Here is a 16,770-nt window from a genome sequence, read left to right as displayed (position 1 = left end):
TCTAAAGCTGTCAGAGCTCCGGTTCTTTCTTACGACAAAGTCAAGAGTTAATTCGTTGTTAATTGTTGAATGTTCCTTTTTATAGTATCTGGAGTCACCACAGTAGCCACTGGCTTCCTTAGCTTGTGTATACCATGTTCAAAAAATGGGAAACTTATTATTTAAAGCGGTATTACTTGGGTTTGTATGTGGGGGGCTTGAACCGGGAAGGGTTGGAGTTTTTCCCTTAGGAAAATGTGCATTTCAGTTAAAATAAAAATGCAAATAAACCTTTTCTCCGCAGTGTCCAGTTCAGGTTTGTGTTAGGCTTGGTCTGTATCTTGTGTACCAGCATGTGATTTTCATACCAAGTTGGATTAGTAGAAGGCAGAACTAGTTTATCTTTGTGCATGTGCCCAGTGAAGGAGCAGCGATGCTGGTGCCTCACCCGGACAGTACAGGGGCCGGGTCAGCGGGGACTGTTGGCTGGTGTAGAACCATTTTCTATATCCTGAAATCAAATTTGCAGAACATAGAGCATTTGGGCTATGCTTGGTATTTCATTAGATACGCGTATCCTCCCAAAATAATGTTTATCAGACTCTTCAGAGTTCCTTCTGATGGTTGTGTGGTTATAGAGCAATCCAACACTGTTGGCAATGTTGTGGTGTAGATCTGTTTCACCTACAGGAATATATTTGTAAAGTACTCAGACTTAAGTGCACTTTGGTTAAACGTCGTAGGAAGGCAAAGAGTTGTCTGTCTTCTGTCACTTGCCATTTTTCTGAAGCAAGGAGGAAAGAAAACCCAGTATTTGAGTGCTCTGTTCCACATGGGTTTTGTCTGTGTCTCCTTTGTTGGAAGAGCCGATAGTTGGCATCAATTTGGATCCACAGAACCGCAGTTAGGAAGGCCATGAGGAAGGTTCCATATTATTTCTCCAGAGCATTCTCACTACTGACGAGTTGTTTCTTGAGGCATGTAGCTCTATTGAGAAAGAAGTCTTCTGGGAACAAAAGTTTTATTTCTGAAGCAAGGGGTTTTTTTATATCAATTTAAGTATTAAATGATTTGTATAGATATCATCTACACAATAATGCGGCTTATCGCAAGGTATGTGGAAACTTTTGTATGCAAGTTGATTTAAAGCCATATTATTATTTCACATTTTGTAAGAATATGCACAGGAACTGATGATTTAAGTAGCATTAATATAATAGGCCATCTTCAAATGAGCTCTTAACAGCGTAAGTGCAGTCTAGTTTATGCATTGTCTTTAATAACCAATTTCATTCTAATCGGCTGAGTAGCAGTAACATTTAGAACATTATTTAGATTTTTATGTAATCACCTAAATGTATGTGCTGTTGGGGCTAAAACGTGAGTTTTGTGATATCCCTGAGGATGAGTGTGAGTCAGCAGCTGGTGGTGCCTCAGCGCTCGGCTGCTCCGGAGCTTGGGATTCTTGGGCTGGGGAGAGGAGTCGTGTCTGAGGGCGATCTGTTATCTATCATGTTTGCATAGATTTGATTATCTTGTTTGCTTTAAGAGGTCAGCAAAACGAACCAAAATATTGCTCTGTATATTATTAAAGACCATTACTATCAGTCATGCTGTAAGAAGATGACACGAGAGGAGGGACTGGCTGCAGGATGTGGACAATACCACCACGCTTCCAAGTCGTGCAGGACCCGTGGAGGTGGTGTCTGACATCTGGCTGTCGGGGCAGCTGCTGTTCCCTCTTCCGTGAGGCTTCTCTCTTCAACTCCAGTGTGACTAATTCAAATGTTGGATGGGATGGCCTTTTCTTTATGTTGTTCTGTGGTTTTTCCCTCTTGGCCTGGATCCATGTTTCTCCAGCCAAGACAGTTCAGGCTGTATGTTCTTCTGTGCACACCTTCAGGCTGTCACTTTAACATCAGAGGCTGAAGTCTAAAACTTCCCACGTGTTGCTGAGAATAATTATTGATCAAGATTCTTGACCAATTTTAATTGCTCGGTCTCATTAGTTTCTATTAGTTTTGAAAGCTTTTTAGTAAATACTTAGGTAACTATAATTCTGTTCCCTGCTGGTGATCCAGGGTTGGATCTGTTTGTGTGTTACCTGTGCAGTAGATTTGTGTTTGGAATTCCTTGACTTATGCTATGCACTGTTAAATTTTGGCTACATTTATAGATGCTTAATTTCAACAAAAGCTTGATACTCAGAAATTTCTCTTCAAAACACACCTCTCGGGTACTTTCTCCTTTCTCCTGAGCTCTTCCTTGATCTCAGCATCCTGTGTTGTAGCTTAAATTCTTGGGTGCAATTAGGAGTTGTTGAATTTTCAGTGCCTGAGTATCACTATTTCTTTTTGTATTTAAATATATCTGTGACTCCTCTTGAAGCAAACTGCTGTTTGTAAGAGTCCTGTTAAATTCTCAGCACCCTGATAGGCAAAGGATGTTCTCCTGGTACAGACACACCAGGCTCCACTCACTTCTTATTCTCTACCATCTTAAAATTGCAGCTATATTTCATCCCCACAAGTAGACAGACTGACCTGAATTAGGAAACTATGGGCTTTGCTTGGCTTCTTGGCCTGGCTGCTTGGTTTGTTAAACCCCCTTTTTGTCTGCTTTGGATAATGAATATCTTTGTCTTGATATTTTAAGCCCTGATGACATGTGCAAAGCAGAAGAAAACACATATTACCCAAGTAAACCTTTGGTTACCATAGGGAAAGGTGGCCCTAGGATTAAGGGAGTGGAAAAGTGGCTGAAAAGTCTTTTCCATCTCATTTTGCATTGAGCAATGCTCAGGCAGACTGAAAGATCTGCCCCACAGCGTCTCCGTCCACAGTGATTGATGGTGGTGGTGGTGGTGCATTCGGCATCACGCAGCGCCTTTACCAACGTGTCATGGGGTGTTAGCTTAAAATTGAATAGCAGAATTTTAAATGTTTTTATTTATTTGTAGGGGGTTCAGCTTTGTTTTCAGGCTCAATTAAAGAACTGCCATTTTGGAAGTTCAGCAATGAGGAAAAAGTTGTGTGAGCAAAGCAAAAAAACCAAAACCAAAGATGCTATAAAAATACCAGGGAGTGGAGGAAATGAATATTAGAGCGACACATCTCAAATGTAGATGCTTGGTGATACAGAGACAATTAAAAAGAATGCATTGCTTAGTTGAATGATTTACGAGACAATCAAATTGTAAGGAACAAATGGATGAAAATAGTTTTAGCACATCAGCCTAAAAATAAAGCAGTGCAACAAAATAAAGCAGTAGAAGAGAATGCACCTCAGCATTCAGCACAGATGAGCTGTGATTGCTGGGCCAGCCAGGAAGAGGAAATATTTTATGAGCAGCTCAATGAGTTTAATAGATACGTCTAGATTTAAAGCATTTCTTGAAGAGAGATAAGTGATGAATGACAACTGCAGGGTTTTTTTTGTTTGTTTGTTTTATATCTGCTTTAACCAAAAAATTGCTTTCCCAAAGCTCTAATATTTAGTTTGATTAAAAATACAAAACCTGATATTCATGGTATGTGATGGAGAATTATTGTTTTATATTGCCACAATATGTTGCAATTATTAATGAAAACCTTACATAATTTTTAGATGCCGGAGTAAATCATTGTTATCATGCAATAATTGAAAAAATTGGAGATCTCTCTTTTTCCTGAACAAAGCTTGAAGGGCGTACTTAAAAATCTGTTTTATTTTAAAAATACTTTGCACCTTTTGCACCTGAACTGCTGGGGCCAATTTTTTTTGTTACATTTTATGTTTAATTATGTAAATCTGTAGCAAAACCTTAAAAAGTTACCCTTTGTTTAATCTCACGTGTAGCCCCTGTTTCATACTCAGCTGTTTAATAAAGGGTCAGATTTTATTTATGTGGTTAAATAGAACATAAATATAGACATTTCACACGATGTACCATGTAAATGTAAGCCTTTGTAGTTACAAGTTTTTGTAGCAGGAGAATTGTTTTAAAAGGCATGTAATTTATTAGCTATCAGTAGCTGCTTTATTGCCTTGCCGCGCTGCAGTAATAAATAAAAGAAAGTGAGCTGATTTTACAAATGGCACACAAGGTGCACATTTTGTGAAAAAAAGTCTTTTTTTAAAGAATTGGCATTAAATCCTTTTTTTGTGATGACAAAGAGGCTAAGAGTGCAAACTGTATTTTCTGTTTATCGAAAACAGAGTCTCTTTTTCTCGGGGGCATTTTTTCCTATGATCATCAAGGGATTTCAAAAGCAATAAAGTGTGGAATCATTGTTCGACTTGAACAGTATTAAAACTTAGGTTTTAATTTCAGTGAAGTAATAAGATTTGAACCTGTCTCACATTACAGCACTGTAAGGCATTTAGCAATTGTATTTTAAAGGAGGTTTTTAAAATGCAGCTCACTTGTAAGCTAACTGTCTGTCTAGTAATTAATAGTTTCTCTTCAGCAGAGGCTGTTGTGAATCATTCTAAGAAATCTCAGTTTTGTTAATAACAAATTATGATAATTGTAAGGATGTTAATTCCTAATTAGTTTAAACCTACAATCTTTTTTGACCCTTTCTGAGATTGATTTACAAATGAAGACAAAAAAGTAGAGATTGAGGGTTTCAGCGTGATTTTCACCCGAGAATTAAAAACAAATTATCCACATTTATCTGTACATTTCAAGAAACTTTATTCCTTGGTTACGGGTATCCGTCAGCTTCCGTGCTAACAACTGGGGAAGTATTTAATCTGTAAACACCCTTTATGTCATTAATGCAATTCCTTTTTTCAAAATTGTCTGTTTTGGATAATTCTGCAGAGCGTTTCTCGTTCCCGTTCTGGCAGGGTGAACTCCGGGGTGCTGGAACTTACCGGGCATGTTTTTGCACAGATATTCTCAAGGTTGAAAATGTAAATATTTTGGGGGTTGGGTTGATAAAACCTTGGCTGATGAGGGAGTAGCAATGACTGTACCTTGAGCACGTGTGATTTTGGAGGAGGGATGGTGTCCACACAGGTCGGCCGTGGGCGTTGGAGAGGTGAGCTCTGACCTTCCCTGGTGGTTCTGAACCGTAACGGCCCTCCATTAGCCATCAGGTTTGTTTCTTTATTTTAGTAGATGGCCTAGACTGTAAATATTAGAGGATCTAAAATAAATCAACATATTATCCTAAGGATACAAAACGTAAGAGCTATTTGTGGTTAGGAACCTTTGACAGATAGTTTGGATGAGGCAGATGATTGCCCGCCTCTCGTCTCTGGCTCCCATTGCCGTGCCTGCAGGCGGTTTAGTGTTATAGTTGTATATTGATGTCAGGGTTACTACTGAGTGGCTCGCAATGACAGATGTCTATAATTACAGGCGATGCTTCCAGTATTTCAGAAGAGCCAGCCTATGTTGAACAATTATCTTATTTCTGGCTTGCCAAAGAGGCTTGTTCAAATTGCTGGTATTAGCTGTGGTGGCTGTAACACCTCTCCTTATGCCGTGGGATAAATGTGCAAAAGCACTCTGGCTGTACAGCTCGGGTGCAAAAACCTTCTTGAAATAGGGAATAGCGCTAAATTTCGGCTGTTTAAGGCTGGGCGCGGAGAGACGCGGAACACCTGCAGCTGTGTCAGTCCGTGCGACGACAGAGGTTTTGATAGAGAAATTTTAGAACTAGAATAAGTAGCTGTGATCTTTATCACGTGTTTTTTAAGCGCCGAACGAACGTTGATGCTTTAGCATCGAGGTTTATTGCACACAAGCAATGCTGAGGGGGCCACTCGTTTAGATACAATTAAGCAACTGAATAAAATTAAGCCGGACACTTTTAATAGTTACAAGGGCAAGTAAGAGTCTTGATTACTGCTCCTGAAGTACCTATAATACTTCCATCTTTTGGCATTTTCTGACTGGCACAGATCTGCTCTTGTAATCTGTGCAGTGTTGGTTCATTTCAATCAGGAGAGGATTTTAAAGCAGCGTTTTAGCTTCGTGTTAGACAAATACCTGGCTGCACGTCTGGCCTGAATCTCTGCAGTGCAGAGCTCTGATGGAGAGCACAGCCCAGAACTCTGCTTCAAAAACGAGAAAATCTTCCAGACGATGTTCAAAAAGTAATAGCTGTTAATAGTATTTCTCAGTTTTCACTATAATATTTGTACTTTAAGCCCTGGAGGGGAACAAAAGAGACGGTGGAATTAAAAATCTCTAACGGTGCTTTACAAAAATGAGAGTCTAAACAAGAATTGTAAAGCTGAGCACCTTTTTAACAATTGCTAACTGAAGACTAGCAGATAAACCAATTTTTTTAAATTTTTTTTTTTCTTTCAGAGGCTGCCTCTCATGCCGCATCGGTAGTAAGAGCAGGTAGTTCATAGTAGATCTTCCATAGTAAGTTCACCGGAATTATAAGTCTTTCTTTCAAGATTTTCAGAAAACAGGAATTAGGAAAGGAAGGAATAAATAAATAAGTAAATAGAAGCTGAGAGAAAGTCGTTGAAATAGAGATCAATTGCCATTTCAGAAAAGGTCTGTTGCTGGCATGGCATGGGTGCTTTCTGGAGCAGGAGGCGGGGAGTTAATCCCTCCCGCACCCCAGATCCCTGTGAATTCGGGAACAAGGTCTGGAAACAGCCTTTGCAGGAACAGTTAATACCTCTGACTACCTGAACTCGTGATGACAGAGTATTTCAACCGACCGGGGAGGAAATAACAGCCCTGACAATGACTCTGAACCACGCCGCAGATTCACCCTTTCCCCTACAACATAACACTTAGTTGTAATAACAATACCCTCATTTCTAAACGTTATTTTATAGTAGGTCTCTTCCAGTTGAGAATAACTTTATGCAGTATTTTAATTAAGTCAGGTTTATAGGTAAGAGAGTAGATAGGATATCATTTATATCAGCAGCGTAGTTCCTCTGGTTGCTTACAGACACGTGTAGCAGTGAATGGGAGAGTTGCCTATTTTTTATGTAGCACGTTCATCTTCAGAAATCCTGCCTGAAACTAACAGAGGTAATTTCTTATGGCCTCTTTCAGATTTCTTTTTCATTAGAGAGCTAACTATAAAACAGCAGATTAACCCATCCTCTTGGTTTAGACTCTGAGTTAAGGGTGGTTTGTGATCTTTCTAAGGGAGCTGGTCAGGCATGGAGGTGACCAAGGGTTTCCTCTGTTCTGTAGAGGATAGAAAAGCCAAGGCTTTTTAAGCCCTTAGTTTGGTCAGGAGGCAAAGGTGAATGATCTGGCACCCTGATACCCTAATGAGGGGCTTCAGATCAGATTTTCAGAAGTTTTTTGTAGGATTTGGAAGCTAGATGTCTGCTGCTGCATTGTAAGGGAGCTTTTACATGCTAAAAATTCTAAACACCTGGTTCTGGTTTAAAAAGCAGTGGCAGTTTCTAAACGTGTGGTGGCACTGGACACGGAGAAGGTGTGGTTTCAGTGGGTGATGCAGGGGGGTATTAGTCAAAGAGGGGGACACAGCACCTTCAGAAACATGCCGTGGTCGCCCAGCATGGCAAGAATTCCCAGGGGGACCATGGGGATGGTGGTGCTTTCCTCATCCTGCCACAGCTTCCCGCAGTGTGGGGTAAACGTGGCTAAAGGGCTGGTTTTGCCCTCAGTGTTCATGACAAAATGCTTTAATGTCGCAGTGATAGTTCTCTGCAGCAAGGCCTGGAGAGCTTCAAGGAAGTTATAATATTGTACGCGTTTATGCTGTGCCTACGGGTAATAACTTTACTGTAATTTTCTGAAGATTCATTATCCAAAATCTTAATTCATTATAATAGCCCTTATGAAACATATAGAAACCAACATTTTCTTGTGTTTTCTTATTTGCACAGTGTGAGAGATTCATTGCTCTGTTTTAATTTGTTTCATGGGGTGCGTTTGAGTACATTCCATACAGTGCCGTTATTGAATTTCTGTGACTGTCATTATATAGCCATACAACCTTTAGGAACTCATATTCTGAGCTTCCCAGTTCTGTAATCTGCTTCACATTTAAGAATTGACATAATTAGCTTCTTCAGAGTTATAATGATAGTACCAAAAAGAGAAGACCTCAAAAGACAAAGCGAAGTTAAACATGTCTGGGGCCAAAGAGTAGAGAAGACGGGGAAATAAAGTTGTAGTGTGAATACTGAATTATTCCTCCGTTTTCTTGAGCTGTATTTACATACAAGTGCTTTGCTTTATAATACATTGCTTCCACAATGTTATTTTCTCCTCCTTTTGAAATGCAGTGGGTACAGTTCAAGTAGTTGGAAAGTATAGGGCTATGTGGTTTGAACCTCTGATAAATCTGCCGGATCATGAAATATTCCCTGGCAGCAGAGCTTGTCAGCCTGCTGCTTCCACAATGTTATTTTCTCCTCCTTTTGAAATGCAGTGGGTACAGTTCAAGTAGTTGGAAAGTGTAGGGTTATGTGATTTGAACCTCTGATAAATCTGCCGGATCGTGAAATATTCCCTGGCAGCAGAGCTTGTCAGCCTGCTGCCCTCCTCCCACCGAGGGGGTTTTAATGGTAGAAACAGGGAAAAACAGAAGGATCCCTGGATCCCTCGCCTTCACGCTTGCTTTAATATGTTTGAAATTGTTACTGATTATTATTGAAGGTGTTTTGCTGGTCCCTTCTTTCTCTTCGGTGCCGTGGCCGTTGCTGTCACGGTTGAAGGTGTCAGTGCTGGGGGGTGTTGGTGGCAGTGGGGGTACCAGCCCCAGCTTTTGGGGACCTCAGGGCTGTACTTGGACCTGAGGAGCTCATTGTAGCCTTGATGTTACTGCTTCTGTACTTGGACCTGAGGAGCTCATTGTAGCTTTGATGTCTGCTGCCCATTCTTCGCTGACATTATTAACTTGTAAGAATGAGCTGGTGATTGAGCATTATTTTATTGCTAAGAAGCTTACATTTTTGGCAATGATCGTGTTGTCAATGCAGGATTGGTTTTGGAAATTATAATTCCTGCAGTGGGAAGGATTTGGAAATGATGATGTGAAGGTTTTCCACAAGTGTTGAAGCAGTTGTTTCCTACTGAAAGTTAATTTTCCTCATCCTTCTGGAGGAGACTAAAACCCTAAGCCTGGTTTTTCCCCACTGGAAGTCTCCGAGGAGGACCCAGCCCTCTGCCCCAGCTGGAGATGGGAATGCTTCCACTGCCCATTCCACAGCCTTTCTGCACCCCTTTCAACAGCATCTTTCTCTGCCTTTTGAATATGTAGCACGGGCTTTGTTGCTGAAGTGTGTTTTATTATTATACGTCCAAAATGCTTGATCATTAATTTTTTATAGCGCTTAAAAGTCTAAGGGCGTTTCATTGTTGCGGTTGGGGGTTGCTTGCTTTTCTATTTTTACATGCTAAGAGCGCGTGTTGGTTTTGAAAATGACTTTGAAGAAGGTGTTTAAAATATCCCATTTATTTTGGCGTACAATTTGTCACATTAGGGAAGGGGTAGTAGTTTTTATTACAGGCGCTGTATTCATGCTGACTTGAAATGACCCTGTCACATGTGAAAACAAATCAGATTGTTGCTGTTAATGAGCTTTTCAATTTACTATTCAGTGGATCAGATAAGTGGATTTAAGAGGTAATGATCCTGCTTAGCACTCAAGCTTGGCTGTCAGATCCTAGTAGTTGTGGGAAATCCCCAGGGACAAAAGCGTTGACACAGTTCTTGATGGGATAATGGGAATCAAAGCTAATGGATGATAAAAGGAGTAGTAAGAGTTACAAGGATAATTGTGGATTAAAGCACTGCTCTTTGTCAACACTGACTGCTGGTTTAGTATTTTATTTGTTAAAGTCTGACGTGGGGAGAGCCTAGTTTGACAACAGAGCCCAGCGCTGTCTGCGCTGCTCCCGCTGCCTTCCCGGGGCAGGAGGGGACAGGAATGGGGGCTCTGGGGGGACCTCACATCCCTCCCTGGCTCCCCTCCTCTTCTCCTCAAATACAGAAATCACTAAACTTTGCTAAAATTTCCCCTTCTCTAGCATTTCAGCAATGCAGTATTTAGAGAGATGGTTTTTTTTGTAAATTAGAAGATACTCTTTTTCTATTTGATTATATTATTGTTGCTATGTTTTATTAAATGGCAACTTCACATTTAAGGTGTGAACATAATATTTTGCAACGTTTGAAGGATTGTATTGTGTATTACAATTTTTTTTCATGTTTTGATTGTCCTTTCGCTACAGATTCAGAACTAGATTATCTATAAGGTCCCTTGCAACCTAAACCATTCTGTGATTCTAGGCTTTTGTCACAATAAATCACATTCATACAATTATCAAAGGGTACGTTAGTTACAATTTCAGTTATCCTTGATCTTGGTGCAATTTCTGGTTAGAGCCGCAGATTTATTTCCTCCTGCCTTTGCTGTGCACGGATTTAAAACTAAAGTCTCTGGGACTTGAAAATATATTTTTTTAATTGTATTATTTATTATTTGTATTATTATTATTATTGACTTCCTCAGAGGCAGAATACTGCTGGTTTGGCTTTTAAGCAAAGTCATGGGATTAGATCACTGGCAGAGAGGAAGTTGGTAGAAGCGGGTTGAGGCAGAGGAACGGAAGTATTGACTTCTCTGAAGTTGATTGGAATTTGTGTGGAATATGTAATGTCAGGGAACGAAATTGGCAGCTAGATGGCACCAGGCTTTCACCGCTGGGTAACCGACTGCTCTGCCTGGCGCTCATCGCACACCTCAGTGATGCTGGACTTCAGCACGTCCTATGGAAGAATTAATGTAACCCCTAACACTTGTTTTAGTGTCACTAAAGGTTAAAATGACTGAAATTAAATGTACTGAGCGGGAGATGGGTATTTAGACCAGTCTATGCAAATAGCAGAGTTCCTTGAGCTCAGCCGAAGGTGAGTTGGCAGAGGGTTGTAAAGACGTTTTGCGGTCCCTTCTGATTCTGGAGTTGATTTAACCCAACGGAATGTTTTTATCCAGACTAAGTGTTAGGCTGCTAAAGCTACCAGAAAACTTTGTGAAGATTACATGAAGGAAAAAATGCACTCGATGTGTCCTTTGCATTTGTTGCTGCAGTTTGATAGGCAGGGTGCTGGGAAAACCCGGCTGGTGATGTGCATGTCTTGGATCTGAAATAAAGGGGGAAAGTGTACAACTACAACTTACTTGGCTGCCAAAGCCTTTGTTTTCCCTTCGAGAACACAAAACTGAATGTCTGAAGAGTACCTAATTTACTAGATTTTATAACTGGCAGTGCAAGAGCTGGCAACTGCAAGCTAAAGGACAGCGTTGAATCATGTCTCACTGGGGGCAGAGACCAACAGAAGAATGTTTTCTCCATCCCTTTGCAATATTTTATAACAAAACAGATTTTTTTGAATAGGGACTGTATTGTTCTGTGAACAACAAAGTGAGTTTATTGCAGAAACTTTACAGCTCCTTTGTGAGAAGAAATGTGTGCAAGGGCAAGTAAAAGCCTACCCATCCCAAATTGACAGAACGCCATCAGGAGAGGGTATGAGCCATCTCTTCCCAATGCTTCCACTCCGTTGGATGGACAAATGGTTGTACCTGTGCTTTTCTCATGGAAAATCAAAATAGGGAAGTTTTTATATGTAATGAAAGTGTTGGTACTTGTAATTGTCTCTAATACGTTACTGTTGAAATGTTTATTTCCAGGTGTACGCCCGAATGTCAGAAGTCTTGGGAATAACAGACGACAACCATGTTCTGGAAACATTTATGACAAAAATGTGAGTTTCTGCTTGGGTTCCAGTCTGTATGTATTTCGGTTTCTCTTTAACGTTTATATAAAATCTGAGGTTTATGTTGTTGTTAAGTTTGCTCTTTGCTAGAAAACTGTTTTCCATACATTTTAAATATTTCAAGTAAGGGATGAGCACTTTCAAAAGCACCCATATCTTACTTTCTGAAGGTACTGCAGACCCCTAAATAAGCACTTGCAGCTAGATATGTCCTCCATCACCCCTGAAAAGGGCTTGTGGGAGACCAGAGCTGAGATTTCCTAGACTCTTGCTCAGTGGAATTGCCCGAAAAGCTTCGTGAAAATTTACAGTGGGGAACAGACCAAGTTAAACTAATCTTTGTTGGTTTGGGGAGTCTCCTTTGGATTGCTTTCTGGCAAGATCTGGCAAAAATTGGTCTCTTACAAATACAGATTCACAGAGGAAGATTTTAAGGCCTCATACTGGAGGAGACAAGGGGCATTATTATCAGCTGTCTTCTCATCTCTGGCATTTGGCAGAATAAAATGGTGTGTTATCCTGGCAGATAAGTGTTGCAATACTTTCTCTTAAGAATAATCCTAGAAAATTCCTCTGGAGAAGCTACCTTTTTCTCATGTCTCTGCTGCAGCCGCTTTCCTTGGGTGCCAGAAAAACTACCAGGATTTTGTCTTTTTATTACTTATGTCCTTCATGAGATTTGATGGTTTCTCCCGACTCAAAAAGAGTTTCAATCTAAAATCAGTTTTGCTCTTGAAGCAAAACAAAATGGTCCTTCTGAAAAATTGTGAATATCCACTAAAAAAATCTGGGAGTCCCCAGGAGACGACGAGTTCTGTGTGTGCCTGGAGAAAAAGAAACCAGTGCCTTACCTCTTTATTCTACGGCCAGATGCTGCCTCCTGTCATTTACTTTGTGTCTTCTAAATCTGACTTGTAAGACCTGTAAATACTTTGAGTAGACTTGGACTTTCTAGCGAAGCATCTCTGGTGATGTTGCCAGGTTAGCCCTGATGTGTTCAGACAGTATTAAACATGGCTTGTCTTTTGCTGCCATGACTCCCATCCTTGAGAAATAGTAGCAATTAAGACAAGGTCATTTTCTAATACGACTTAACTTTTCTGTGGAAAACAAGGCAGAAATGCTTCGCTTCCTCGAAACCAGAAGCTGAGTGTTATATCTTGCCTTAGGATAAGAGTAGTACCCATCAAACCTTGATATTTATCTGGAGTATGCTTTGAGGACAAGTAAATCGAGGGTGATGAATGGAAAAATATTGATGGACACTTCTTGTGCTGTTTCTGGAAGCAGTCCATGTCATGGTACTGGACAGCTGGGCTTTCAAGCTACAGTGGAACTGTGATTATTGTTCTTTCAAACTACAGTGGAATTTGAACGACTCTGGAAAAAGGAGGGAAAGAGGGCAGTTGTTTGGAGACCAGAAGCATCAATTTGCTTCTCTTTTTCTACTTGTTGCTGCTGTTGAGAGGAAATCTCTGTTGCCTTTGCCAACTGAGGAAATAACAGTATATCACTTAACAGGTTGTGTGATAAGTACTATATGTGTTTAGTTTGGATAGGGCTGTATTTGCACAAGCACTGTAAATTAAGAAAAAAACCATAGTTAGGGTTTTAATATTACATGGGAGATTTGATAAGAAAACTAAGTACGTAAAATGCAAAAATCAGTGCTGCTCTTTAGATGACACACTCCATATTTTTATTTTCTAGTTCCCCATGGCTTACTGTATTTTTCTAAAAACATGCAGCATCTTTGTGAATTGATTAGATTGAAGATCAATTTCGTTTTACAGAATGGATGTTCCAGCTTGAAATGGACAATTCAGTCAGCAGCTGGAAGAGTTAGCTGTGACACCGCTGGATAAACACGTTCGTGTTTGTCAATTAAAATAAACTCCCTTCTCCCCAGTGATAGCATCCCAACTGGAAAACTGGGGTGTGAAACCATATTATATACCCATAGATAATCCAAAAACTTGGGATTGGATGGGGCAATTCCAGTCTGGCAGCATTTCTGGGGCTCTGAGAATACCCGTAGCACGTTGGTAACAGCAGTGGGCAGGGGAGATGGCTCTGAGACTGTTCCCTTTTTTCTCTTGGGGATGTAGTCAGTATTTTAAACCACACTGTTATTTTATAAGGCCACTGTTATTTTATAATTTTATATTTTAGTCTACTGTCCTGGCTTAATCTACAGATCAATTTTTTTTCTTTAAGTAGGTGAAATTTGTCATCTATTATTTCGTAACAGTAGGTTAAAAGGAAATGCTAGGGAATTTTTAGTGTGCACTTTCTTGTTAAAGAGGTGATATTCTCATATAGTGACTGCCCAACGTCTGAGACTGTGTAGTTTCTATTCTGTTACTGCTGAGCATTATGTGAAATGGAGGAGAATATTGTTGAAAGAATATCAGTGCCTGGCTAATGGCAGGCAAAACAGTCTTTCAAATCAGAAAGTGTTGGAGAAAGTACCTTGTTGTAATCTTCCAGTAGCACTGTGGGATGATCAAAAGCCAAGGTCAGGTTGTTTCCTTCCACTTTGCCATTAAGAATCCAGTGAAGGACACGTGCAGGAAGCATTCAATACTCAGTGTGAGGAATAAACATAGCAATTGAATTTATGGTAGTCAAACAAGTTGTAGTCTACCAGGACATATTAATTGGTTTTTTGTTCTGCTGTTAGACATTTAACCTCTTGTTGTGATAAATTACTGGTCGACACGTGGAGTTAGTAGTTTACTGAAGTCCAATGTGAGCTCAATAATGTTTAGATGTATAAATGGCATTTTTCTTTGATTTCTTGAGATTTTGAACATACTTTCTATTGAACTGCCTTTTCCCAGATCTCTGTGTTTTCAGGAGTTCACTTCCATGTATGTAGCTTTAATCTGTTCTTTTGAATTCATTAGTAGCAGCTTTGCAGTGAAGGATTGGTGTTCAAATTCCCTGAGTTCTTTCATTAACAGAAAAAAAAAAAAAGAAATATTTGTCATAGCTACGAGTAGCTGCAGTAGCCACTGTTCAGTTTATGGACTAAAGGCTGTATGAACCAGATATTCTTCAAAGTACAGAAATATTTTGAGATTTGTCAATGTAATAGGTGTCCTTTAGACCTTCTGACTGTAGTTTAAAGTACCGCTGTCACATCAGATCCTAGACCTTTTATCACCTTTTCATTGGAAGTTAATGAATGTGCCTTTTACTGAACTCGTGTTAAACCATTTCTGAAGAGATGGAGTTTTATGTCGTCAGAATATCCATTAATGGCTGTCTTCTCATCACAATCTTACCAGAAATTTTATAGGGTAGTTCTTTTAGCATCCACTGTCTTTGCTTGCTTTGACCATCGGTTTATAGGGTGTACGTGTGGAAGGGGAAAGGCCAACTGAAAAAATAGCTTATCTCCAGTGATTTTTTTTCTAATATGCAAGGCATCTTAAGTCTTCCCAGCTGTGTTCAGCATTGTAGCAACAGTAGAGTAGGTTCAAGGATCTTTGTCACCCCTCTGAGCAGCAGTTGTCTACCTGCCTTGATCCTTCCCTGTACAGGGAAGAGGCAAGGAAATATTTAAACTGGAGTAGTTTTAGTTTTCTCTGTTCCTTGAGCCTGTGCTGGGCATTTGGCTGAAAGAGTCTTGCGTTTATTTTTGCTGCAAGCATCTTTCCTTTTTTCACTTATTCTTTGTGAGCCTCTTAATGGTTCCTTTCAATTATTATCAAATTCATGCAGAAGTGATTTATCATGAGGTAGATGTACAAAATACTTCCCCAAATATTTAGTATTTTTGATAATGAGAAAATAACTAAAACATGAATGAAAAATACATACCCAAACGTTGCTGTTGGATGGTTTTTGCTTGCTTTTTTTTTCCTGCTGGTCTAAGGGTTTCACTATGGTGGATGCACCTATACATACATATGGATAGATTTTCCATTTAAATTACACATACAGAAATACATACCCAAACGTTGCTGTTGGATGGGTTTTGCTTGCTTTTTTTTTCCTGCTGCTCTAAGGGTTTCACTATGGTGGGTGCACCTATACATACATATGGAGAGATTTTTCCATGTGACAACATTTAAGTTACACATACATATAAAAAGCCTGGAACTCTGAATATTTTTCTGAACACTCACACTGATACGACTCCACGGATCATAGCAAACTAAAACTTGGCACTTTATTTGTGACAGAATGTGCATTTCTGTAACTACTCACCTTTGTCCAGCTCTAATGAAAAGTATATATCCAATCACTGTCGTTCAGGCACAGAGAGCTTTCATTGTAAATTATGATAATCCACAAGGAATGATTAAAAGATTACAGAGCTTTCTTGCCAACAAATTGCTATCTTTGTTATTACTGAAATGTAAGTACCACACAAGGAAGAGATTTTCAAAGTCTTTTTAGGGGATGCGGATGCTTGTTTTTCTTGCACTTTAATGGATGGCAGACACCTTAAGCTACTTTGAAAATTTTGTTTTAAATGTATGATTATTTTTTTTATCTTAATGTTTTTTATAACACAAGTATATTTAAAATATCCTTGAGACCAAGACTAGTCCTAAAAGATGGGTTGACATAGTGCTTAGTGACATGGTTTAGTGATTATTTTTTTTATGAGTTAGGTTGATGGTTGGACTAGATGATGTTAAAGGTCCCTTCTATGGTTCCATGGTTCACAAAGAAAGAAGGCTCCACACCCAAACTTGTTGATTTGCTGTGGTTATCATCTCTCCTGGCTGGTACCAGCTTCTCTCTTGCAACTGCTTCTTTGCTGTATATTCAGATCTCCTGTGTAGGTGGGATACCTATGGTGTGCAGGTAGTACAGCATTCCTGGGACTCCTCAGCTTTATCCTGATAGGTACCTGCCCATTACACTTCAGAGAAGGAGTTTGAGGCCTCCTAGAAAGAGGATGGATGAATTCTCTGGCCACTTACAAATGGTCTTTTGACTTTTGCTTTTCTGCCTTGCATCCCTGATTCCACCTCCTCCTCTCAAATTTCCTTTTTTAAATTGCACCGCATGTTTTTCTCTTCTAAGCTGGACATTCCTC

At 39.8% G+C, this 16,770-nt stretch overlaps 1 protein-coding gene across 1 annotated transcript in view; it reads left to right on the top strand.

Moving 5' to 3' along the window:
- Positions 1-16,770, top strand: part of RANBP17 (RAN binding protein 17) — a 159,015-nt gene that overhangs the window by 63,881 nt on the left and 78,364 nt on the right. Inside the window, exon 14 of the mRNA XM_014948252.1 lies at positions 11,626-11,699. Coding sequence (XP_014803738.1) covers positions 11,626-11,699 — 74 coding nt within the window. The remainder of the gene's footprint in view (positions 1-11,625; positions 11,700-16,770) is intronic.

This window comes from Calidris pugnax, unplaced genomic scaffold, assembly GCF_001431845.1.
Source record: "Calidris pugnax isolate Ruff unplaced genomic scaffold, ASM143184v1 scaffold27, whole genome shotgun sequence".
Taxonomy (NCBI): Eukaryota; Metazoa; Chordata; class Aves; order Charadriiformes; family Scolopacidae; genus Calidris; species Calidris pugnax.
This window is presented reverse-complemented; position numbering and strand designations above follow the sequence as displayed.